The following is a 25,145-nucleotide window of genomic DNA, read 5'->3' as shown; positions in this document are numbered from 1 at the left end:
TTGTACCCGAGGGAAACTTGATTGAAGATGGGCACCCTGCACAACATGCAGAAAAAAGGGGCTGCTCAGAAAGCCCCCCACTCCTTTATAACAAATGCAAGCTTTTAACAGGTTATGAAACAGTCTCAGTTTATTACTGATTTGTCTGTATGACCTACATAAGCTAACCAGAGCATCTGCAAGAAGATTGGCTATTTCTTTATTGTTACTCTCAGTGGCTGCCACCAGGTCGGCTTCTTCATGAAATCAGAAGAAACAAGCCTTTGTTTACATTTTCCCAGGCAAAGTTACAGTGAATTGCACGTTAACCAGTTAAAATGAAGCTGGAGAAGATTTTTATTTAGATGATTTTATTTTTGCCATTGTATTTTGTGGTTATCATGGTAGAAGCATGACTGCTTTTGTCCACAGGCGCTTCCAATATCAAGACAAGTGAAGTGTGAAGTAGATTTAACTTATAGCTTAGCACATTATGTGGAGAATTTTTTAATGTTTGATAAATACAGTAATACTCATTTGTCTTTATGTAAATTGTGCATGGGGTCATTGCTAGGGTTGTCATGATCCTTTAAAACCAAGATTCGATTTGACTTTAAAGTCACATTTTCACAGTTTAACATTAACCATAGTCCGTGGCCACAACATGAGTGTTGCAGTTATGAAAGGCTATATGAAGTTGCACTAATTTACACAGTTTTGTTTTTTTACACTGATGACTTTGCCATTGTTGGACTCTTGATGTGTAAAGATCATTGGTTTTATGCTCTAACAACTGTCATTTTTGATTTCAAATGTTTCTTTAAAACAGTAGGCATACTTAAATACAACACAAAATATAGACTGTGTGTGGCAAGTGGCTAAGTAATTATTTTAATGCTTGTGCAAATGCACATAGTGCTGCTATTTTCAGCAAATTTTTACAGTCATAGTACTGATAATTGTGACAATTTTGGTCACTATAATCACAATTTGAAAATTTCATAGCGCTTGATCTCTGTGTTGTTCATCATAATGGTGTTTCATGTCACCCGTGAGGGTTGCTGAATGCAGTTTTTTTCAGAAAACGCTTAAAGTGATGGTGTTGAGAAAATGACTGGTGTAGGCTTGTCACTGCATGCCACTGATGATAATGTGCGCAGTAACAGTCCAGATTAGATGCAATTTACTTGGCTCGAGATTATAACCCTGGAACTGCACAAATACCTGAGAAACTCGTACAGATTAGGTTCTGTATCTTGCAGCTGTGCAAACATTCCCCCTCCCTCCTGATTTCTGGGACAGACTAACCGAGTGAATTATGCTAGCTGCTTGCCACAGCTAAAGAGCAAACTGCTGCTTTAAGCAAAGATGGTTTCTCTCAGGAGAGCCGTACTGGTGATGTTGAGTCTGCAGCTACAGATGTGTCCCGTCCCTGTTTGGGAGAGAGAAAACCTGAGAGGAAATCTGGCTCGCAGCCAGCAAAATGCACCTAACATCCAGTCTTTGATTTACATAGAGCGGAGAGTTGAAATGAGCCAAGGAGCAGTCTGTAAAGATTGCCACTTTGGGCTAATGTTTGATGACTGCCGCTGTCGGATGTGAGCCATGTGTGGGCGTTTTGTATGAGCCCACTCAGCACAGCTGCGGTGATGTCAGTACGGCATGCGGCCTCTCCACTTCCTCACACTCAGGCACACACACACACACACACACAGATTTGCTCCCTCTTACACTTACTTGCCCTCTTATAATGCCTCTATAATAGCTACTGTACATGGCTGAATGGTCATTTAATTTTTTTATTCCAGATGATGAGATGAATTGCGTTCTAATTTATTAAATTAAATAGCGGCCCCAACCCCCTTTCACTTGCAGTAGACAACAGTTGTAGGAACAGCCCCCGTTTGGGAATTGATTCTCCATGCAGCTCCCTTGAATTGACAGCCAAGATTACAAATGGGGTTGATGCATAAAATCTGGCAGGTTCACCCAACCCCACCTCATTGCCTAATGGCGCTAATGAGTTTTATTGACACACATTAGATCAGTGCCAAGATGGCCTTACCCTCACTGCATCATTTGGTGCAGCCTCAGACTTGACTCCCCCAAACATTTACCAGTCAAACACTAAGCTGGAACAGGGGCATCAGAAGCACCGTCATGCACCCAAGAAGCACCCCCGTATCTCTGAGGCTCTCTTTTTAATGGGAAACACAGCTGCTACAGCACATCAACCCAGGAGGGCAGAGGTCAGTGGGGTTGTCAGATCATCAGCAGGATTCCTGTGGACTCTGAAGGGAACAGTGTTGTGTTTTACGCTTCTCTCAGCCCAGAGCATGCACACATGCCTGCCCGCATTTGTTTGTATGGGTTAATCATTACAGCAGATGTGAGAGACAAATGTGAGAGCAAATCAGCTGCAGCTCCTATACTCACAAGATGCACACACTTAAAGCAAATAGCTTTTTCTGTTGGTTTGACACCAACATCATGAGGAAAGTTAATTTGCTAACTCAGTTAAACCAACTGCTTTTAATGGCCACCACTTTGCTTTAGCAAACGGTGTGTGTGTGTTATCTGTTTGCTTATGTGTGTGTCTCCAGTAGCATTGGTTCTGTCTCTCACAATTGTATACTTGGGAGATGTAGAGACAGCTGTAACACGGCAGGGGTGTGTGTGTGTCTGTAACTCTCAGTGGGCTAGGACACAAAATGTGCAAATGTCTGGGCTTTCAGTGCCTGTTCCCGCCACTTTGTGACTGATTTAATCTCATGCTTTGTGCTTTGGCATAATGAGAGAGAATTATCATATACATCTGTGAGACTAATGAAACGAATGGTATTATAGGTTCTACATTAGGGCTGCCCCTGACTAAAGATGCTCGTCGTTGACTAATCATCATTAGTTCAAGCCATTAGTGGACTAGTTGACACACATTTATTAATTTGATTTAAAGAAGCAATAAGTAAGACCATAGCATTCAAAAAGGAGTACTGAAGTCCAAATAGTGAGTTAGAAACATAGACAGTATATTAAATAGGTTGAATCTCTGATGTATACTTACAAATTAACTTACTACAAACTCACTCCTCATCCTCTTGTCACTGCCTGAACCCTGTCTTTGTCGTCCCCAGAATCAGAGCTCTAGTCGGAGCCGCTGTAAATAACCTCAGTACTGTATTCCTGACCTCTGTCTCAGAAGCTGTGTCCCAGTCTAAAATCATTTGGGGTTTTCCCTGGTCTCATTACCGCTCTGTAGGGCTGCACAGTTAGACCTTAACAATAACTGATATTATTGGCATTGTCCTCTGCTGGTTTGCCTCACCCAATAGATATCAATATTTTATCAACCTCTTACCCACAGCCCACAAATTGAAACTACTTTTATTTCATGTGATTACACCAGTTAATATCTCAGTCAAGAATACTGAACTGTATAGTCTTACACTAGCTCTGTATGGGGTTTAATAATGGTAAAAGGCATTTGAACAAAAATTATAGCGTAGATAGAAATGTGTTCATAAGTTTTCTCTTGCTGCAGAGTAGATTTTCTTGTTAAAAAACACAACACACATGTAAAATCTCAAATCTGCCGCACAAGCTTTGAGTAGAGCAAATTTCTGGGTCGTGTCAGGACTCACCTTTTAATACAAGAGCTTGAAGATTAGTTGCATCCTATTGGGCACAGGATGGGAAAACATGCCTTATAGCTTTGGTACATCAGCCTCAATGCAGTTATATTAGGACACACAACCATACAATATCTGGGAAGTCATGAAATTAAAATAAACCTTGTAGGTTAGGCCACCCCGGCTCAGGTCTCTATAATAAAGCTTTTATTTTAGCTTTTACAGCTGTGCTGCACACCACTACTCTATAATTCTCACTGGCATGAGCACAGAGGCTACGATGTGTATTCTCAAAAATGGCTCCATGTCTGCCCACTGCACAAGTCTGGTGTGTGAGTGTGTATACATGAGTATCTGCTAAGTGCCAGCTGAACTGAGGGCCATTCCTGTGTTTGAATCTGAAAAAAATCATGTTTCAGATTTGTGTCTGTCTGTTTTGTAGGTGTCTGTGATTAACTTGGTGTGTGTGTGTTGCAGGGGTCCCTTCAGCGTGGTGAGGCGCTGCATCAACAGGGACACGGGCCAGCAGTTTGCTGTAAAGATTGTCGATGTGGCCAGCTTCACCTCCAGCCCCGGCCTCAGCACAGAAGGTAAGAAATTCAGCAGACCTGGTTCAGACTTAAATCTTACTGTTTGTTGTTGTGCACGTGGAGCACCAGATGGGGGGAGTTAACAGAATCAGGATAAGACGGGATAGTTGTCAATCGCAGAGTGTTACTCTTTTAAACACACTTCCATCTCACATCAAAGTTTAACTAACTGTAGTGCTGCAACACTCGATTATTTTCAGTTGTCTCGATTAATCTATTAGTTGTTAGATTCATAAGATGTCAGAAAATTGTGAAAAATGTTGATCATTGTTTCCCAAAGTCCAAGATGATGTCTTGTTTTATCCACAAACCAAAGATATTCAGTTTACTGTCATAAAAGAGTGAATAAACCAGGAAATGCTATGAGAATGTTTGAGAAGCTTGAGAGATTTTTTCCTTAATAAAAAATTATTCCAACTGATGAATCGATTATCAAAATAGTTGGTGAATAAACTAATAATTGATTCATAATCAGTTAACCATCGCAGTTCTAACTGAGTCATATTCTGTGCTCTTAATGCAAACCAACTTGCGATGTTCTCCTTGTGGATTATAACAAATGTTGGGAATAATTTGCAAATGCAGTTTGGCTTAGATATCGAACACCCAGGCTCACACAGAGTGTGTAGGCTAATGACGTTCTTGCACACAAATAAATGAAGCATAATGTCACACGTGCTGCACCAAGATGAATAATATGTTGGAGCTGCATTTTTTTTATGCCTCTGTGTATGGATTTGTGTGTGTATGTGTGTGTTGGTTCGATTGTGGTGGTGAGTGTGAGTGAGATATTTAAGCATGCCATGTCTCACCATGTGGTTTTGTGCCTCGTCATGCTGAGGTCTATGTGTGTATCTGAAAGAGAGAGAGAGAGAGAGAGAGAGAGAGAGATGGAGGCAAAGATCATGGGTTTGTGTGTGTATGTGTGTTGGTGCTAATGTTGGCGTTCACTATGTGCCATCTGTGATGCCCCAGTCAGAGATTAGCCTGGTAGCCAATAACAGCAAGACAAGGAAATGACCCAAGGGAGGAGAAACAGACAAGTAAAAATTTACACCAGTGTTTCCCAAAACAAAGTCAATATCCCACATCATTTTAGATGTTAGTATTAGGCCAGGGCAATAAAACAACAGATGTATCAGCAATAGACGCGTCATCAGTAGCAATAAGAACAGTGTTCAATAGTTTCATGTAAATGCATTAATGCAAACCACAGATGAAAGCAGTCTTGGCCCATAAACAGCCCATCATATCCCTTGATAATGGAGCGTGCTATAAGTGACACATAAACAGCCAATCATTTAACAGCTGTGTCGTTCAGTTTTACCATCGACATGTGATCCAACAACAGAAACAGTGTTGAGTGAGCAGATAGGTGCAGGCAGTGAGGAAATTGTTGTAAATGAGGATAGGTCAAGTTTCATCTATGGCAGTTTTTTTTTTTTAAGTCTATTACCTGTATGATAGTGCATCGTTGTTATCCTGGTTTATCTCTTTTTGCTTACTTCAATTCTGTGGACAGGCTACACTTTTGCCATGCTTGGTGCAACAAGCATGGCAAGAGTGTAGCCTGTCCACAGTATATGTGATTACAAGAATGTCCAGAAGTTTTCTGATAGATAATGTGATAATATTGCTTATAATGGTGTTTGATTGACTGATTGATTAGTTGATTGAAAGAAAAATAACAAGACATTAATAACTGTGAGTTGCAGTCCTAATGTTTGCTCTGTCAAAATGTAAAAAGCTCAGGTCACTGCTGTTCTAATCTGTTTTTTGGCTTTGACTTATGCAGTTTTATAGATGGCAAATCATTGATTAGAAAAGTCAACAGTTGGTATCAATGATTAAATAATTTAAAAAGTGTTCAGAAGTTATAACACACTGCAGCCCATGCAGAACACGGTGGCAGTATTTTCTGCCTGTAACAGATATTTAGAGCTGCAACTAATGCTTATTTCCATCATTGATTAGCCTGTTAATTATTACTTTGTACTGCTCGTCCAAAACCCTAAGGGATTTGATTTAGCCCATAACTATAAAAATGGAGAAAAACAGCAAATACTGGCACTTTGTAGGTTGTAACCAGTAACATGTTTGCTTTTTTTAAACAGTTGGACATTTAATCAATTATTAAAATTGTTGCTGATCAGTTTTCTGTCAACAGGGTAATTGGTTAATCGACTTGTTGTTTTAGCTCTCCAGATATTTTAAGGTTTTTTTTCTAGCGGTCAGGGTTGGCACTTGTCATCAGTGTGAGAGTGGTTATATTACAGTTCACTGATATACAAGTAAAAACAATTATTAAACAACTATTTTATCACAGATAATTTTATGCATTTTTCTTGAAGTATCATGTTTCCCATGGCATATAATAAAACCTGAATATTAAGTGTCTGCAGAGTGTGGAACATGGTGAAAGTTTCACCTAAGGTTAGAAAAAAGTACTATTTTTTTTTACACAGACAACTTAAAAAGTCACAAGAGAAGAAATAAGCAAGGGGCCACTCAATGTGTCAAGATAGAGAACTGGAGCGCAGCCAGAATCGGAAAGAGGCTTCCAGAGACCACATACCTGAGCTTATTAAGAAAGAATCTGCGTCAGCATAAATGTGAGTGAAAAGGCAAAGGAGACAGAACTGCTACAAGCTGCGTAACAAACATTCACAGTTACTGTATGTATGAGAGTGTGTGTGTGTGTGTGTGTGAGAGGTGGGGGGGGGGAGCTGGACGAACACATGATTAATGGTGTAATTAAGAGTTTGGGAGTATTGAACTAAAGCTGAATGAGCGAGTGTCTGGATTTGTAGAATTTAATAAAGATGAATATAGAGGGTGAACTAGCGAGCACCCTCAATCAACATTAAAGCTTTATGGCTGTTGAGTTTTAGAGAAGCATACAATAGCGCAATTTGCAGTTATTATTAGTTAGATGTGTATTTTAAGTTTAGGTTATGAATATATTGGGAATGGAATTCATCAGTAGAGCCCGAAGGATGTATTGGTGAGCAGATACTGTTGGCTGAACTGGAATTTATTATCAGAGAGATATCAATATCAGCATAAATACTTTCTGAGATGCACCGATATGTGCATATGTTATACTGAATTCTTTCCTTTTTTTTAATTTGTGCACAGTCAACTTAGAAAAGGTCTGCTTTAATTTCAGGCCAGAAATTCTCAGTATCAGCCACCAATCTCGCTTAAAATCATTATCAGTATTCATCTCAAAAATCCCATATGGGTCGGGTTTTTTTTATCAGTACCACTAGTGCATGACCAAGCATTTTTGACTTCCTATAAGCCAACAAGGAGTAGATCAGACGCAAATGCCGAGACATTTTCCTCAAACTGAGTGAAATTATTTAACATTGCATCACAAAACCTCTCATGTTAAGAATTGATTTGGACTAGGCCCAGTGAACGGCATTGCTTTCATTCAGATGGTTCCAGGCCTCTCTTTGGCTCCCTCCCTCTGTCTGAGTGGTTTCCTCGTTACTGTGCGGACACTGGGCCGCATTGTGAAGTTAAAGAATAGATACTCGATGAGACAGGCCGAGGACGAGTGTAAAAGAGGAGAGGAGAGAAATAATGAAAGCAAAGGAACAGCAGAATGGGGTCTCTGTAGTGGGGACACAGCGTCATTTCTCTCTGTTGCATAATGATACTGGTCTGTCACGACACAATGAGCACACACACACACACACACACTCACAAAGATCAGTAGACTTGCAGATGGGGAGTGGAGTGTGTAAATGAGGTTTTTATGGAGTGAGGAGCTCAACAACAGCACATTATGTCTGTCAGCCTTCCTCAGCAGGCAGCGTCTGTGTCTTAGCGCTTGTCTCGTCAGTTGTTGGTCATTCTGTTCAATGTTGTGCAATTCCTTTTCTTTAAACAGAGAGGATGCCCAGTTCGCTTAGCAGGGTTTTCCCATTAGGATTGTCGTCTTTAAAGAGGCACTGAAAAGACGAGGAATGCCACACAGTCGTGTTGTGATTGTATTTGCAGTGTGGATCTGAATGTGGTGTTAATGAGAGGGGCTGATGCTGATGAGTGCAAGCCAGATGTGCATTTAAATGCGCAATTAAAATGTCAAACAACATGTGAAAAGCATCTACAAAGAATGGAATCCCTGTGTGTGGAAATGAAATGGATGCTCTGTAGCTCCCTCTGGTGGTGGAGTTTTGGCGCAGCAGGTCCGCTGAGGTGCAAAAGGAAGAGGGTGGCGTGCTGCTGGGCATGTCCTCTTCGCTTTTCATCCCCTTAACTCCTCACCAAGGGACATGAAATGATTTAACAAAGCACCAACCAAGCACAAATGAGCGTCTCAGCAGAGCAGCTGTCTTTCTTTCTCACCCGAAGGTCATCTGGTGTTTTCTAAATTATGATTCATTTATGTCTGTTTTGTGCAGTCTCATCACAGTACTTTTCCAACTTTTGATGAAGATAAACATGAAAATGGAGATAGAAATTTTAAATTTAACCAGTCTTAACAGAGTAGGTGTTAAAGGCCCCAAAACCTAATTCTGCAGAGACTGTATTTATTATGTGTGTGTGTGTGCACAACAATGACCCTCAACTTCTTCTTTTCTATTCATAGTTTTGTTTTTCTTATTATTATTTTTATGTTTTGGGGAAATACCACAGAGCCACAGCTGTTCCTTAGTGCTGACATGTAATAGTATATATGTATAAAATAAAGTAAGTGATGTAAAAATGCCAAATATTCCTAGAAGGAGATTAAGACCTAGAACTGCTGATGCCACAAATTTCATTAAATCCTTTCATAAAGAATGAGCCAACAGAGGAAGCTTACAATGAAATTTGCCTCTTTAAAAGCATGAACACTGTGAAATTAAAAGGATAAATCATTTCAGTGTGCAATGGATAAATCATGATTTACAGTGTGCAAGTTTCTTCAGCCACCCAGCATCTGATGAAAAGAGTGGCTGAGCACATATGAAAATGTGTAAGTGAATAGTTAAGTTTGTTGACTGCATTTAATGTGGATCTTTTTCCAGTTAAGGTTCATATGAGTGCTTTAAATCCTTGAAAACAGTTGAATTTTTAAAGTTTTATTTTCAAGGCTTGAACAGGGCTTGAAACTAGGGCCCTTGAAACTCTGTATTTTTAATAATTTAGATAACTATAAATTAGAAACAACATAAAAAGAGCAAAATGTATTTTATATATTAAACCTGAAATAAGAAGGATCAAATGTACACAGAATAATCTAACAAAAACAGTATGCGTTATGTTCTTGCCTGCTTGCAGACAGGTTACACATTTTTTTGTTTTCTTTAATTTGTCACCGTTCTGTAGGATGCCATCACAAGAAATAGTTTTGGTGTTCAGTAACATCTGATTTAATGGGAAGAAGAAGTGAAATCATCATTTTGAAAATATGTATTTAATATAGCTGTAAGGTGCTGGATAAAAATAACTGAAAAATGCTTGAATTTGACTTTGAAAAAGGTGATATCTGCTTCTAAATTAGGGATTAAGGTCAGTGTAACAATATCATGGCCACATCTTGGCTATACATTTAAATTACAGTTAATGTTATCGTAACAGTAAGCAAAACTCCCTAACGGTAGCCATTAAAAGAGGGGAAATAACCAGAATTATTATTAAAAATCCAGATAAAAGCTGAATTAACATCATTCCTCACAACCTGCAGCTGAACTATAATTATACTTGAATACTAATTGTTGCATGTGAACCATATCTCACTACACCTCCTTGTCTAATTTCTACCTGCCAGATCTGAAGCGAGAGGCCAGTATCTGCCACATGCTGAAACACCCCCACATCGTGGAGCTGCTGGAGACCTACAGCTCAGATGGCATGCTCTACATGGTTTTTGAATTGTAAGTCTGTGCTGCACACTCTGTGCATTCTGTGCATACATACAGTGCATTATGTACCCAGGCGTGTGTCACACCTTTTTAGGGTTTGATTCTGTATACCTAATTTGCTCTCGACCAGGGCAGGAAACGCCTGTCTTACCCACCGCCACAGATGCTGATCAGTGCTACATACATACTTTCATTTTGTCAAGAGGAGAAAATAATATATGGATGGCACACATTTCTGTGCAAAGTGGCTGGAAAGTAGACAAATCTAACAACCACAGACTAAATTTACCAGCAGTTGGCAGATGGCTGCGGGTAATTTCACACTTTATCGCCAACACTGTCAGCCCCCTCATTCTTGTAGTTACAGACTTATTAGGTAGGGGCACTGATGGAAACAAAATATGTGTGATGAGTAAGTGGGGAGGCTTAGAAAGTAGACATTAGTGTCCAGATATGAGATCCATGCCTGGGTAAAACATCAAGTGTTAATGGTATATGTGCATATGTTTTCTTGGAGAGGAATGAATGAAGAGATTATTACACTGTATATTTCCAAAAAGATAAGAAATATTGGAATATGTTTTTATAGCCCTTTATGCATCTATTGTAGTGCATTTTTTTAGCATGAAATTTTGTCTTTTTTACTATAAGCTTGTGGTCTGGAATAAAAGAAATCAATTGTATCATAAATCAACTAGCACCAAATTCATACTGAATCTTACAGCTCTCATTCGATTGCAGCCTAATTGCACAGTAATGATAAAAATAACATGGTGTAATCTAAAGCATAAGTATTCAATATAAAACCCACAGGAGACATGGGAGAAACGGCTCTCTGCTTGTTGTAAATATAATTTCCTTCATCAACTCGCACTGTTAATTAGTTGTAAATCTGTATGCCATATCCTTCTGAAAGCTTCCCCAGGGATTGTTCTGGCTGAAAAGAGCTATAATGAAAATCTAGTGCCTCTGTGTTTATACCACTGACAGCAGGTCATAAAATTGCTCCCTGTCGGTTGTAGATTCATGCACTTCGTTTTAAACACTATTTTGAGATTTGCTAGTTCATCTGCTCTTGTGTAAACTGTTATTTATACTCTTCTTTCTCTCGCTGTTCTCAGTATGGATGGAGCGGACCTGTGTTTCGAAATTGTAAAGAGAGCCGATGCTGGGTTTGTGTACAGCGAAGCAGTGGCCAGGTAGGACAGAACATTTTAAATATTGACAAATCTTGAAGTGAACAGCTATTTGTGGATGCCCTGAATGATCTCCCCCTTGTCTGTCCACCCAGCCACTACATGAGGCAGATTCTGGAGGCACTTCGGTACTGCCATGACAACAACGTGATACACCGCGATGTAAAGGTGAGATAGTTCCCACAAGCCCCAGAATGAGCCACTGAAACCATCAAATGTCTCAGTTGGCTTAGGGGATTTCAAAGTCTGAAGGTTGGGGCCTCCCAAATTAAGCCTGTGTATTGGCAAGAATGTGGCAGGTGTTTGAGGGTTTGAACTGAACACAAAATTAACCACTGCCATGAATTTTGGTATCAGGATATCATGGCACAGTGTTTTTGAGAATTTAAACAGTATCTTAAAACATAATATGATGATACTTGAGTGAATGTATATTTTCTTACATCCCTGTCTCAGACAAGGCTTAGTTTACTTTTAGTTTCACTCAATGTCTGGATGCCTATGAAATCATGATTATGATTTGATTCCAGTGACACTCAGCAACTGCTGCATATTGCTGTTTTACGTAATTTCAGAACACACCAAGTACATAAAAAAAGGATTGTGGCAAAGGCATTTATTAGTTTCTGAATGTTTTTTCACCTCCGTTCACCGAGCCTTCTCTGAAACTGTTTGGAGCCTCCCTGGGGAGGCAACCTTACTGCTTTGAAAGCCTCAACTGACACCAGTTAACTGAGATGTTAAACCACCTCATGAGAAATGTGGAACTGTAGGTCTGCTGTATACCACAATCTCTCATGTGACTGTCTTCAGCTCTGAGAAGATGGTTATCTGTACTGCCTCTGCGGAGATAAAGGTCAAAGGCATTATGCTGTTTAGCAGAAAACACTCCCTTCGACATTTGCTGCTCTTTACACGAACTTCTAGTTATTGTGTGACTTTGAGATGAAACATTTTTAGTCTTATCAATGGGAAACTCCTCTACATCATGCAGCGTTGTGTTGAATGTGAAATGCCAGTCCAGTCCTTAAAGACTTCTTGTAGTCAGATTAGCATCAACCAGTGATTTCAACAGGATTAGCCGTCGAACACAGGCGACGAACGCCACCAGACCAGATGGAGCAGATCCACACACCAGCCATTTGACAACACAGCCCCCGAGGGATCAACACAGCCTTGTTTTCAGTGTTAAACTAATAGCTGTGTGTGCTGGTGGGTCAAGCCTGGGTGAAGTGATAGTTCCACATTACTGCGGATGTTTGTTTTAACTCACTTGGTGCGCCAGATGGGAGACTTTAACACAGTCAAGATAATTCAGAAAGAGTCTATGAAGTTTTCAGTCCAAGTGAAATTAACAGAAACAAACTATTTAAGTTGTCTGTGCATCATTTTCCCCCAAAAAATAGACAAGATCATATTAGTACGACATATTTTAACAAAACAGGGCAAAATGTATTTGTTTTAACATTAATCATCAGATGCACTTTTACTACGAATATAAACATTTGCTTCTTTCAGAAACATTAAAGCATTCTCTGATGGGAAAATGCATGTATTGTTAGAAGAGCTGCAGTCACTGGAGTGTGTCTCCACAGACATTACTGCATTGTCAGTCTTTCACTGAGGCATTAAACTATGAACTGAAACAGTAATTCCCACAAAGCACAGATGTTCAGGCGTCAACACAGTAACAAAAGCTCTGAAGTAAAAAAAAACAACACATTTATTTTTTTAAACAAAATAAGTCAGTATGTGTAGAAATACTGTTTTCATAGAGATTATTCCAACCAGTGTGGCCTTTGTAAGAAATGGCAGATATTTATTTCTCCAGTGTTCATTCTTACATTTTTTTGTGATCAGGCGTTTCTGCAGGTCCTTAAAAAGTCTAAACTGAATTATGAACTTTTTTTTTTATGGTATTGATCACCTAATAGCTACACAAAGGAAAATATAATTGAACCAGTGATTACTAATGCAAAGTCTGAATGTACTTTTACTTTGCTATTGTACTTTAATGGACGTGAAGTAGGTCTTATATTACATTCAAACTGGTCTTAAGGTCTTAAATGTAATTTGTTGAAACCTGCAGAAACTCTGTGATCACTGCCGAACAGTAGGTGGAAGCGTAGTCAGTCCTGTGCGTCGGAGTGTTGAATTGATGACACAGATACTTGATCTGGGGGTGGCTGAGGGGGTGTTGGGTAAAGCCATAGGCATAGATTGTCGCCTGAACTCCATTGTTGAGCTGTTCGACGTTGCGTCGTTTAGGAAGAGAAGGCGGTTGCCAAGTCGGGATCCGAGTGCATGAATGGCAGTTTTGCGCACTGAGCCAGACAACAGAAAGTACATGACAGGATCCAAACAGCTATTGAAGGCAGAAAATAACAGCATCACCTCATTGGTTCGGTCCACCAGTTGCAAGTATTCACAAGGTATGTTTTCTCTGAGCTGGGAGAGGATGTAGACGGGGCGGAAGGCGTGGTAGGGCCCAAAGCAGATTGTAAACAGGAAGAGGACAAAGAAGGACTTCTTGGCGGTTCGTTCGTATTTCTGCGCGTTGGGAAGGTCCGGCTTGTCCTTTGACACCCTTAACAGCTGCAAAGCAATCTTCCCGTATGACACCACCAGCATGATGAAGACAAGCCAGAATAGCACCACCAGCACGCCGTTGAAGTACGCTTTTCCTTGGGCTTTGCTCTTGCGCTGCTTGTATTGGAAGCATTTGCCATTAAACTCTTTGTCCTCTGCTGTGGCGATCATGGGCACCAGCGCCATCAGTGACAGACCCCACAGAGTGCCGCATGCCACCCAGCTCCACGGCCAGCTGTGCCCCCACAGCGTCAACCTCATGCCCCGCCGTGCTCTGCCTTTCCCCTTCAACCTCAAGTATCTGTCCAAGCTGATGAGCCCCAGCAGTGTGATACTGATATACATGTTCATGTAAAACAGATTCCCCACCAGCTTGCAGGCCACAGATCCCAGCACCCACTGGTTTCCATTAATATGGTAGAAAATCCTGAAGGGCAGACACGCCAGCAGGACCAGGTCAGCCACAGCGCAGTTGATGAGGAAGACTCGCACAGAGTTGCGGCTGGAATGTAGGAAAAGGAAGACCCACAGGGCGAAGAGGTTACCCACAAGCCCAAAGAGGAAGAAGAAGGAGTAGAGGACAACCAGGGGCAGACGGAGGACGGGATCATCAAACGAACACACAGTCTGGTTTCCGGAGGCCACTGAAGAGGTAGAGAAAGGAGAGGAGGCAGACAAGGAGGATGGCATCGAAACAGGGAGGGATGAAGTAGAGTTAGGAAGAGAGGAGTCAGACAATGTGAAGGGAACTGAGGAGGCCGAGGAGAAGGTGTTCATTATGTCCAGGGGTTGTTAATCAACTCTGAGAAAGAAGGAAAAAAAAATTGGGTCAGTTAAAGAATTGCATTTTTTTAACTGATGGTTGAATACTAACAATCAATACATGATTAATCATTAATATCAAGTTAGATACCAAACACTTGTCTTTTTCTCAGTTTAAGTCTTATTTAAACAATTCTAGCAGTACATTAGTTTTGTGAAACAATCATACATGAAGCACAAACAATTTAAACAAACAGAATAATAGTTTTTGCACCTAAATTAGTGTGTGTTTGTGTTTTGTTTTTTTTCAACGCAACTAAATCCATGAAAAATAAGCGATTTATCCTTTTCCCATTGCCAGTAGACCTATTTACCTTTACATTTTTTCCCTGATGTGTGCTGGAAAACTGAGACTCAGCCCTGAACTGAACTGAACTCTGTGGTTTGAAGTTAGTCTCTCTCCTGCACGAGTGTTTGTGGTTTCAGGTTCCTGCCTTTTCTGCTCCATAACAAAAGTTTTTAGTTAACAAGAATTTGTTTGAAATGATTGTGTTTTTTCACTGGTTAGACGCTTGACTCAAGATGAAGGTGTGAATAAATACCTTCAAGTGGGCACAAACTCAATCAAGCCAAGTCAGCATGTGTAAGAAGGAGGAAAAAAATTGCAGAAGTTACTGACGGAGGCAACACACTACCATTGCCTCCACTGAAAAGAAATGTCCACCTTGGTATCGCGTTTTCATCACTTCCAATCACAGCACAGCCATTTGACCCACAAATGAATGCTGATTAAATTATTAATGCCGATTCATTGATTAATCATTAACATCACTGAACATCCAGTGAACAAATGCAAATACAAGCAGATTTTAATTTGAGTTCCATGACTGTGAACCTCCAGTGACGTATTTTATGAGTAATGCACAGACAGGTATGTAGTATGTGGGTTGTAGTTTTAAATGTCAAACATGTAATTGTCAGTGTTAAATGGAAATTATAGTAATTTATGTGATGCTGGGAAAAAGGTACAGCACCCAACAAAAGAGGAGCTCCAGAATGTACATATTTTCCATCTGAACAACAGCTCTGTTTTCTGGAGCTTGCAGATTTAGTGTCTTACTAGTGGGAGCTGGAGTCATGACTAATTGAAACTTTAGTGCCTATTTAACGCATAAATTCCAGTCCCATGGTGTTACACTAAAGCAGGGGAGTCATGCAAAGTCACTCTCTGACTGCTACACACAGATGTTGGGATTAAGGCAGAACACTCACCATCAATATTTCTTCCGTAGGAGATTCAGCACAGCTGCACTTTAAATGTGTGGGAATGTGTATAGCAGTCCGGTGTTTTTTTTTTTACTCCATCAAACTGTAATTGGTTTAAAAACTTAAGTTACATTTGTGTTGAAGTATAAAACAACTACAGTCTTTTTGTTTCTCACTTCTTCTTTACCTTTCTCTTTAGTCCTCTTTTCTCACATCCTTTTTAGAATGCCGGCTGCTCCTCGCCGTCCTCCTTGCAGCTCTTGCAGCCCTTGCAGCTTGCCTTCACTCTTTTTTATATACTGGTCCTTGTCCTATCTTCTTTTTTGTCTTTCTCACCCTCTCCACCCTCTCTTGCACTCACAGATATGACTGTTCTGTCTGCCGGTCCTCTTGTCTCTGCCTCTTGTTTTTCCTCCCTCTGTGTCTCTGTGAGCTCACACTGCCTCAGTCCAATTCTCCACGCCCCTCAATTTCTTCTCCACATTACGAGAAGTGCGAAAATGTGAAGACAGGAAGTGAGCCCACCACAGGCACTCTCACCCTATTCCTTCATCTGTCACATAGCTTTACTCACCTCTGCCCTGCGCTGAATAAAATTACTTAAATTTGCAAGAATACAACATTTAAACTGAATTTATTCCCCATAGGGAGGTTGTGTTTTTTAAATATTGCATGCACAGATCAGTGACATTAATCTTGGGTGGAGTGCATACAATGTTGTGTGATATTTTTTTTTTCTCCCGCCCCCAAAGTTTGTTTTCCAGTCATCCTTGTACAATTTATAGCCCCAATTTCAAAAAAGTTGGGATATTTATATATAAACAATAAACAGTCCTAGATCTCTATTATTGTATTTTGTGCTTCATAATGCACCACACATTTTCAGTGGACTGCAGGCAGGCCAGTCTAGTACCTGAACTCTTTTACTATGAGTGTGTCTTGGCATTGTCTCGCTGAAATAAGCAGGGACATCTTTGGTAAAAGACGTCTGGATGGCACCATATATTGCTCCAAAATCTGTATTTACCTTTAAGCATGAACGCGGCCTCTGTCCCAAACTTTTTGGAACATATTGCAGGCAATTTTTTTTGTATATTTACAAAAAAAAAAACAATGGATCAGTTTGAACATAAAATATCCTGCCTTTGTCCTGTAGTCAGCTGAATATAGGTCAAAGGATTTTGCAAATAACTGCATTCTATTTTTATTTACATTTTACACAATGTCCCAACACTTTTGAAACTGGGGTGGTAAGACTTGTCTTCAGAGGCATCTCTGCATAAACTACGTGTCTGAGGTTTTGCATGCAAAACGCTGTGACTCCTTAAGTTTCATCTGCTCCGTTTGAGCTCTGTGCTGGAGCTTTTTTTGCTAACCTGACAGATGCCAGTTTATTAACACCACCAAAGAGTTCTTGTTCTTGTCTGGTGGGTCACTGGAATGTTTGCAACTGTCTGTTCAAATACACTGATATTAAATAAACTTTAATAATAGTATCAAGAAAGTTATTTTTTAAGGCTGCTGGAGAATGATTCTCACACAACTTTCCCTCTGAATATCCTTGCTTTATGAACCACCTGTTATAATATAGCACTGGCTAAATCTACCCTGTAAAATGGCTTACTGTGGGGCAAAGCAAATTTTTTATGACCTTCCCCTGCAATATTAATCATATACAAATAGGATTAAATGTACACACATATTCTTATCTGAGTGCAATTACATCCTGAAACAGAAAAAGGGGTGTCAGGGACATGCATTATCTGTACATATAATGCACAAGAGCCTACATATCTGCTGCTTGTGCTTCTTTAACCTTCCTGTCACCAATTCTGTTTTCTTTTCTCTTGTGTCAAGGTTCTGACCTGCTGTATCTTTCTTTCCATCCTGCCCATATTTTCAAATGCAGTTTTACAGTGATGTCACTAATGCAAGGGATTGTAATTCACAGAACAAAAAAAAATAATTCTACCACACATTGCAATGACAAAAAACAAATCACGCGCCTCACTAAAGGCTTATTATCCCTCATGCATTGACTGAATCCTGGAGCAAACACTGTTTCCTGTCTGTATCATCATCAAATTAAGATTGTGGTTTTAGCTGTGCAGGTTTTCTTGTCATTGTGAAACTCAGCTTCACTAAGCAGCAATTGAACATGACGGATTGTGCACTTTTGCACAGTAAGAGCAAAGCAATGCTTTGCACAGTTACTGGAGATTGCAAAGAAATGTTTTTTGCTTTGTGAAAAAAAAAAAAAAACAATAAGTCATAATTACAGTTGTTGGTTGGTAGATTATGCAGAGCCTCTTACAGTTTAATGTGTATACAACTTAAGGTTTACTAACATGGTCCTTCATTTAACATGTCGGAATATATGGGGCATAAATCTAATCCACTGTTTGATCTGTCTCTTTTCTTTCTCTGCAGCCTCACTGCGTGCTGTTGGCCTCAAAGGAGAACTCTGCTCCAGTCAAGCTGGGAGGGTTTGGAGTGGCAATACAGCTGGGAGAGTCTGGTTTAGTAGCTGGAGGTGCTTTTTTCCTCTCTACCTAAAAACACACTCATGCATGCCTTTGCACTCCCCACACACACACTGAAAGAATTAGCCAGTTAGTCAAAGGATGAAAAGTTAACTGATGATAATTTCGATAGCTGATTAATCATGTTAACTTAAGCTTGCTTATTTAAATTTCCATATTACTACAAAATGGATAACTTGGCGTTTATTAGCAGTGGATAAGAAATGCTCAGAGACAACTTGGGACTGTGGTAACAAGAGGAGCAATATTTTCGACATGAGTTAGTACATTTGTGTGGGTTCTCTCCAGCAGCTCCAGTTTTTTCCCACAGTCCAAGGACACGCTGGAAAATGTGTATGTAACAGTTAATTAGATAAGGATGGGGCTGTGTGGTAGGATGTCCAGGTTGTACCTCGCCTTTCTCCCAGTGGATTATGGAATAGACTCCAGGCTTTTGCAGTCCTAAGCAGGACAGTATGAACACACTAAGCAAATATTAAATAAGGAGCAAAACAAAAAAGCAAACGCATCAAATTTTCCTCATGTAAAAGTAAAGGTTTTGCTGTTTCATGTCATTGTAACTTTAATATCTTAACCCTGTTTTCTGATGTTTTATAAACTTACACAATTAATGGAATAATCCTCTAAACTCTGTTATTTAAAGCCCAACACATCAGCAGTTATCTCTTAAGATTTCCACCATGCCTTCATTTCTCATCAACACTTAAAACTCCTCTTAGCTAATCACTCTCAAACTTGCCTCTCTGACCGCTCTCCGCGCTCTCGTCAGGTCGAGTTGGTACCCCTCACTTCATGGCCCCAGAGGTGGTCAAGAGGGAGCCGTACGGCAAACCGGTGGACGTGTGGGGATGTGGGGTCATCCTCTTCATCCTCCTGTCTGGCTGCCTTCCTTTCTATGGCACCAAGGAGCGTCTGTTTGAGGCCATCATCAAGGGGAAATATAAGGTAGGAGCTGATCTACAGTACACCATCAGTTCGTCTGTCAGTCAACACGCTGAATATGTTCATCACTGCACCAGAGCCGGTCCCTTTAGCTGCAGTTGAACACAGCAGTAAGCTCTTCTTTGTCACTGTGCTGCAGTGTGTCCGCATCAAGGTTGAGCTCCTGGGTTACAGAGAACTGAACTGCACAGTGCGTGTGTTACATCACCTCAGCAGCACCAGTGTGAATTAACCGTTAAAATGTTTTAATCCGTTTAAATTTAAGATCTGTTCTTTAAAGGCAACATATGAGACTGGTCAAATTTTAACATCTCAGTCTTTAATATCAGTGGACGGATGGATCTTTGTGGCCAAAGTTGTTGTACAAGAAACGTATTATGTCTTTCCTCTCCTGCTCTTCGTCCCTCTTCCCAACCAGACATGAACTGATTAATTAATTAATGCTTGTTCTGAGCTATTTTTTGCTCGTATCTCATCATACCTCATTTGAGGTTACAGTAGGTGGGTGCAATAAAAGAGCCACTGTAACATACTTCTCAGGCCGGAGACAGTGAACAGAATGTGTTGAACTAAAGCTCTGTTAAATTTTCAGTTTTTAAATAAGCGTATTAATTTCCTGCCTGGTGCACTAATCTGTGGCAGACGCAGTCACTGCAGGCAGCCATGAGCTGCTGCTGAAAAGCTGTTATTTAAAAAAAAAAAAAAGGATTTTACAGCAACATCATAGACTCAGATATTCTTCTATCCATAATAATAAAAAAAATGGTTTTTAAAGTTCCACATCAAGCCTTTAACAACATCAGTTCAGCCCTTTGATCTTTTATTAATATGAAAAAATATCAAATCGTTGCTGTCGGGCAGAAACCTTGTATATCCAAATCTCTTAATTTTCAGGAAATGAAAAAAAGGGGTGTTTTTTAAACTACCTGAATGCTGTTTAGTCAAATTTAGTAGCTCTTTTAAATACTTTTCAACGGTAAATATTTGTAAATCTGACAGACAGGTATAGAGGATGTCCAAACATTGTGTTCATCAAAACAATATGCTACTTCTAAATGTATGGATGTTTACATTGTTTGATCTTTAAAACCATCATTTTATAAGTAGGCTAATGAGTACATTCATTGGTTATGTCAGACCTAAAGAAAGTCAGACAGATGTTAAATGCGAAACTGTGTTTATTAAAACAAGCTACTTCTAATGTAGGATTACACAGATACTTTTGTACATAATGTTTACTTTCTAATAGTGGAAAGAAAAAATCAAAAGTTGCAGATGTTTTAAATCCCTAACTTTCCAGGTCAGACTTAGGATGCGTATATGTCCAACCCTTTAGAACTGTATTTTCGATAGTGAATAGGTCTGTGCTACATACTTCTGAAAGTGTTTGTTTGTTCTTGTGTGTGTGTGTTTGTGCGTTTCTCCAGATGAACCCGCGCCAGTGGGCCCACATCTCAGAGAGCGCTAAGGACCTGGTGAGACGCATGCTGATGCTGGACCCTGCTGAGAGAATCACTGTCTACGAGGCCCTCAACCATCCCTGGCTGAAGGCAAGAACATAAACACAGACACACACAAGCAGTAAATTCACTACAGGGTTGGAGTTCTCACTGTAAATGTCGCCAACTTTAGCATTTAGCATCGTCCTCGAACTAGAGCTGCAACAAGTAGTTGTCAGCTATTAAATTGTTCACATTTAAGATAATTGATTAATTGTTTTGAGTCTTTTTTGTTGAAGAAAAATGGTTAAAAATCTCTTTCAGCTTCTCAAACATCAGTGTTTTCTGGTTTCTTTAGTCCTCTATGACAGTAAACTGAATATCCTTGGATTGTGAACAAAACGACATTTGAGGATGACATTTAGGGCTTTGGTAAACAGCGATCAACATTTTTCTCCATTTTATGGATGAAACAACTAGTCCAGTAAACGAAACAATGATCGACTGATTAATCAATGATTAAAAGAATCATTTGTGCAGCTTTTCCTTGAACTTCCAATTTTGTGAACATTTAAAAAACAGAACATTTATTGTGATTTGGATATTAGTTTTAGTAAATTGAGCTTTGAAAACTCAAAGTCACTCTTAAACCACTGGCCCTGCTAATGCTGACACAAGAACACTTCCTCCTGCCTGGAACCGCAGTGCTGCTTTCACATCCGTTCTGTGACTGCTCTGATGTTTTGTGCGTGCATATGGAAGAGTGCCAAGATGTCCCCAGAATTGTGTTTATGGTTTCTGCTCAAGTTTATGTGGACATGTGTGTGTGTGTGTGTGTGTCTTTGTGTGTGTGCGTGTGTGTAGGAGAGGGACAGGTATGCCTACAAGATCCACCTGCCTGAGACGGTGGAGCAGCTGAGGAAGTTCAATGCCAGGAGGAAGCTGAAGGTCAGCACCGTGTCGATGCTGAGCTCAGAGATCTTCAGTGTCACTCAGTTATATCTAAGATAAGAGGAAGTGTCACCTCCTCTGCAGTTTGCAGCTGCTTCTGATGACTGACCTAGATTCATTAATTACCATAAGCATCTTATAAACCAACCAACACCACACAACACGGGCACAGTTGTGGGTTTATTTAACAGCTGTGTTATCCCTACTCTGTATCTCAGGGTGCAGTGCTGGCTGCTGTTTCCAGCCACAAGTTTAATTCCTACTATGGCGACCCCCCAGAGGAGCTCCATGACTTCTCAGATGACCCCACCTCCTCAGGTAACTCATGCAACAGAGCACTGTCCTGGTTTAGGTAGGTTTAGTTCTTTCTAAATGTATTCATAACACAGAGATGTAGTTACTAGTGTGTGCAGGAAGGATAAGCAACATGAAGCAGTTGAAATAAAAGCAGAATTATCAGGTAATATAACCGAAAGGACAATGAAAGGGTCATTCAGATTCAAATGGTGTTATGGTACAGTAAGGACCTGATCAGACAGGATGCACTTTTGCAGTGAGAAGCGTCTTTTTCTACTTGTTTTCTATGGCAGTGAGCATTTTGTGCATTTTGGGCGACTCACATTTTCGATTCTCGGAACACTTTGCATGTTTGCAGGAGTGGTCTTAACAACTGAAGCTGAAAAACTTCATCTCAGAGCAGAAAAGTGCACAATGTAATTTGCTTTTTTTCCAATGTCCTGTTAGATTAATTGAGAGACAGGCCGTCTCATCATCTCTGATGACCAAAGTTTACACTTTCTTGGTGATAACCATCATACAGGACAAATTAATAGTGACTGTTGCTGAATACCCAGAGACATATGGTTTTACCAACCTTAGCTTATCACAATTTGAAAAGAAAACAGCAGCCTGGAGGCAAAACGACGCAGTACTTAAGATGTCTTAAGGTAGTGTTAGCTCATGTTCAACATCTGCCCAGGTTAGCTGCTCCATGATTTATCCTTCTGATTCACCAGATATAGTTTAAATGCTTGCAGTATTCTGTTTTTTGCTGTTATTCTGAAAAAGGCAATAGTCTTACTAAACTGTTTACATGCCAGATGATAATGAATATTCCTGAAGTGTTCCTGTTCATGTGCAGCAGTGATTATGTAAGCTTCTTTGAGTCAAAATAGTATTTTCAGTTTTGCACTCACTAGGAAGTTAACTAGTTCTTGCTGATGAAAATGAAATGTTTTAAATACAACAGCTTCACCAAAAAACAATCTGCACAAAAATCAGCAGTGCTGTGCGCTTTGCATTTTGCAGCCTGCACAACGCGCTCCGTCTGGTCAGGCCCTGATGCTGTTGTCACTCTCCAAATTGACATCTACTGAAAGATCTAGTGTTGTTATGTGAGGTCAAAGATGAAACATAGCAGCATGCATCTGCACAAAACAACACATTCACTTTCTTGGCCAGTTTCTATTCTTGTGGTTTCTATTCTAGTGTGCTAATGTGATATCCAGCTGTCTGTGCAGAACTTCCTCTGTATGAAGACAGATGTTGCCCAACAACAGCCTCACTTCCCTGTCTCAGATGCGGACTTTCACTTCCTTTGATAAGAAAACTGCAATATAAACCTGCCAATAGTTATTAGCACACTGAAACCATAAACAGCAGAAAATGTTGCATCATGACATAATGAATCAGTGCAGTGAGCTAAACTGCTCATGTTTTCAGCTCAGGTTTATATGAATGTAGCCTCTGCAGCCAGATATACTTACACCACCACATGTGTTTTTTCTGCTGAGGCTGGCAGTCTGCTGTGGTCATGCTTCCTGGTCACTGGAGATCACCAGAGGCTAAAATAAACCAGACGTGTTGCCCGTCATACACTTGTGTAGTAGATGCTTGCAGCAGCTTGGCAGATTATTCACAGACTTGGCTGCTTTTGCTGCTCTTTCCTCTATTTCTCCTTTTATTCCCTCCCTGCCCTGCTGCTTCCTCACACAGCCGGCTCTCTGACTCTTGTCTGCCTTTTTTTTCCCTCTCTGTCTCATTGTGAGGTGTAAAACTCTACATCCGTAGCTGCTGTAAACCTCCTCTAATCTCACCCTCTCTTTCTTTGGTGTTGTTTTTTCTTCCGCTGTGCTGTCTCTAGGACTGCTAGCTGCTGAAAGTACGTATCCCCCTCCCCACCCGTAGAATCTTGATGTGTGATATCATCATGACATCATCATATGCATTTTTTCTTTCTTAGATACTGTTGGTCCTAATCTTCCAAAATGGCTTCCTCTGTCTCCCTCTGTCTTCTCTCCTGTCTCCTTTTGGTCTGAGTGTGCTTTTAATCCAAATGCTTCTTCCTGACCTGTAAATATGATGTTCTGTTTACCTGCATTGTCATTACTCCAATCACAAGAAGCTGTGTAAACACAGATTAACCAAATATTCTCACTATTTTTTGTGTGACAAACAAAAGGTTCACTTTAAATTGACTCCAATAATACACGTAAAATGTGGTTTAACAACAAGAACATTTAGCAAAATTATAAAATTCAGCTACGTATTAACAGTCAAGATTCATTCATTATGCTGTTCACCATTTGCTTAAGGCTATGGCATTTTTTCTGCTACTCATAGCTTAGTTTATATTTTTTTCTCACTCGCTGCTGGTTTATGTCACTGCATCTCTTGACAAAAGAAAAACACAGTTGAATCTCAGCCTGTGTGCACATTTTTTTAGCCTAACATTGTTGAAACAGAGCAGAATATTCCTGCAGAGAGAGCAACAAGTTAGTGGACTGCAGAGTGAGATGACCGTCCGGGTTTGTCGTGTCTAATGAGTATTTTATCTTGTAATGGCATTGTTTGGATGTGGCACATCCTGTATTTGTCTGTCCGAAATCCAGAATATTTCCCACGCTTCTCATTTAGAGTAAATATCTTCATTGTGTGCTTGGACAGAAACAGACACATTTCAAAATAATTGTATCTTAAAGATGATGATGTAGATCTACGTTTTCACAATTGCATTGACTCAATACATCGATCTAAATTGTTACATTCCTAAAACACAGCTTTCCTCAAGGCATTCACTCATTTTATATTTTATAAGCTTTAGTCATTAACCATTTTTTGATCTGTGCATGGCTAAAAATCAAGGACATAATGTAATTAGATTTATCCCTAATTGGAGTAGTATGATGCATGTTAACAGACCTGTAACACTGTTTTCCCAAAGTTATTAACAGCTTAATAGCATGTTTTCTCCTCTGCTGTAATAGTATAATCAAAATCTCATTTGCTCTCATCTCAAGGCTCATTATTATCCCAGAATCATACATGTTTGTAATTGAGATTATTTTCTCCATATCCATCTTTCATCCATTATTCCAGGGCTTCTCTACAGAGTTTAA

The 25,145-nt window shown here is 40.0% G+C and overlaps 2 protein-coding genes across 6 annotated transcripts in view; one reads left to right on the top strand and one right to left on the bottom strand.

Annotated features, from left to right (window-relative positions):
* LOC146304829 (peripheral plasma membrane protein CASK-like) overlaps window positions 1-25,145 on the top strand; it is a 50,888-nt gene that overhangs the window by 8,518 nt on the left and 17,225 nt on the right. For 2 of the 4 annotated variants that reach the window (XM_084713944.1, XM_084713946.1), the window contains exons 2-11: window positions 4,086-4,198; window positions 9,966-10,071; window positions 11,181-11,258; window positions 11,351-11,423; window positions 18,303-18,405; window positions 19,185-19,360; window positions 20,785-20,907; window positions 21,661-21,744; window positions 21,966-22,065; window positions 23,891-23,908. In XM_084713944.1, the coding sequence (XP_084570070.1) occupies window positions 4,086-4,198; window positions 9,966-10,071; window positions 11,181-11,258; window positions 11,351-11,423; window positions 18,303-18,405; window positions 19,185-19,360; window positions 20,785-20,907; window positions 21,661-21,744; window positions 21,966-22,065; window positions 23,891-23,908 (974 nt within the window). The remainder of the gene's footprint in view (window positions 1-4,085; window positions 4,199-9,965; window positions 10,072-11,180; window positions 11,259-11,350; window positions 11,424-18,302; window positions 18,406-19,184; window positions 19,361-20,784; window positions 20,908-21,660; window positions 21,745-21,965; window positions 22,066-23,890; window positions 23,909-25,145) is intronic. The other 2 variants (XM_084713947.1, XM_084713945.1) reach the window with 1 other exon arrangement.
* gpr34a (G protein-coupled receptor 34a) lies at window positions 12,700-16,299 on the bottom strand. Of its 2 annotated transcripts, none has more exons than XM_084713941.1 (2): window positions 15,879-16,299; window positions 12,700-14,646 (listed from the first exon to the last, which is right to left on the bottom strand). In XM_084713941.1, exon 2 carries the CDS (start codon window positions 14,619-14,621, stop codon window positions 13,356-13,358), a length of 1,266 nt encoding a protein of 421 aa, XP_084570067.1. In that variant the 5' UTR covers window positions 14,622-14,646; window positions 15,879-16,299; the 3' UTR covers window positions 12,700-13,355. The 2 variants fall into 2 exon arrangements, with proteins under 2 accessions (XP_084570067.1, XP_084570068.1); XM_084713942.1 differs by lacking the exon at window positions 15,879-16,299 and adding an exon at window positions 14,981-15,105.

The sequence above is a fragment of the Lutjanus erythropterus genome, chromosome 24, assembly GCF_056507025.1.
Source record: "Lutjanus erythropterus isolate fLutEry1 chromosome 24, fLutEry1.hap2, whole genome shotgun sequence".
NCBI classification, from domain to species: domain Eukaryota; kingdom Metazoa; phylum Chordata; class Actinopteri; order Lutjaniformes; family Lutjanidae; genus Lutjanus; species Lutjanus erythropterus.
Note: the sequence above shows the minus strand (reverse complement) of the source record. Positions and strands in the feature narration are given on the sequence as shown.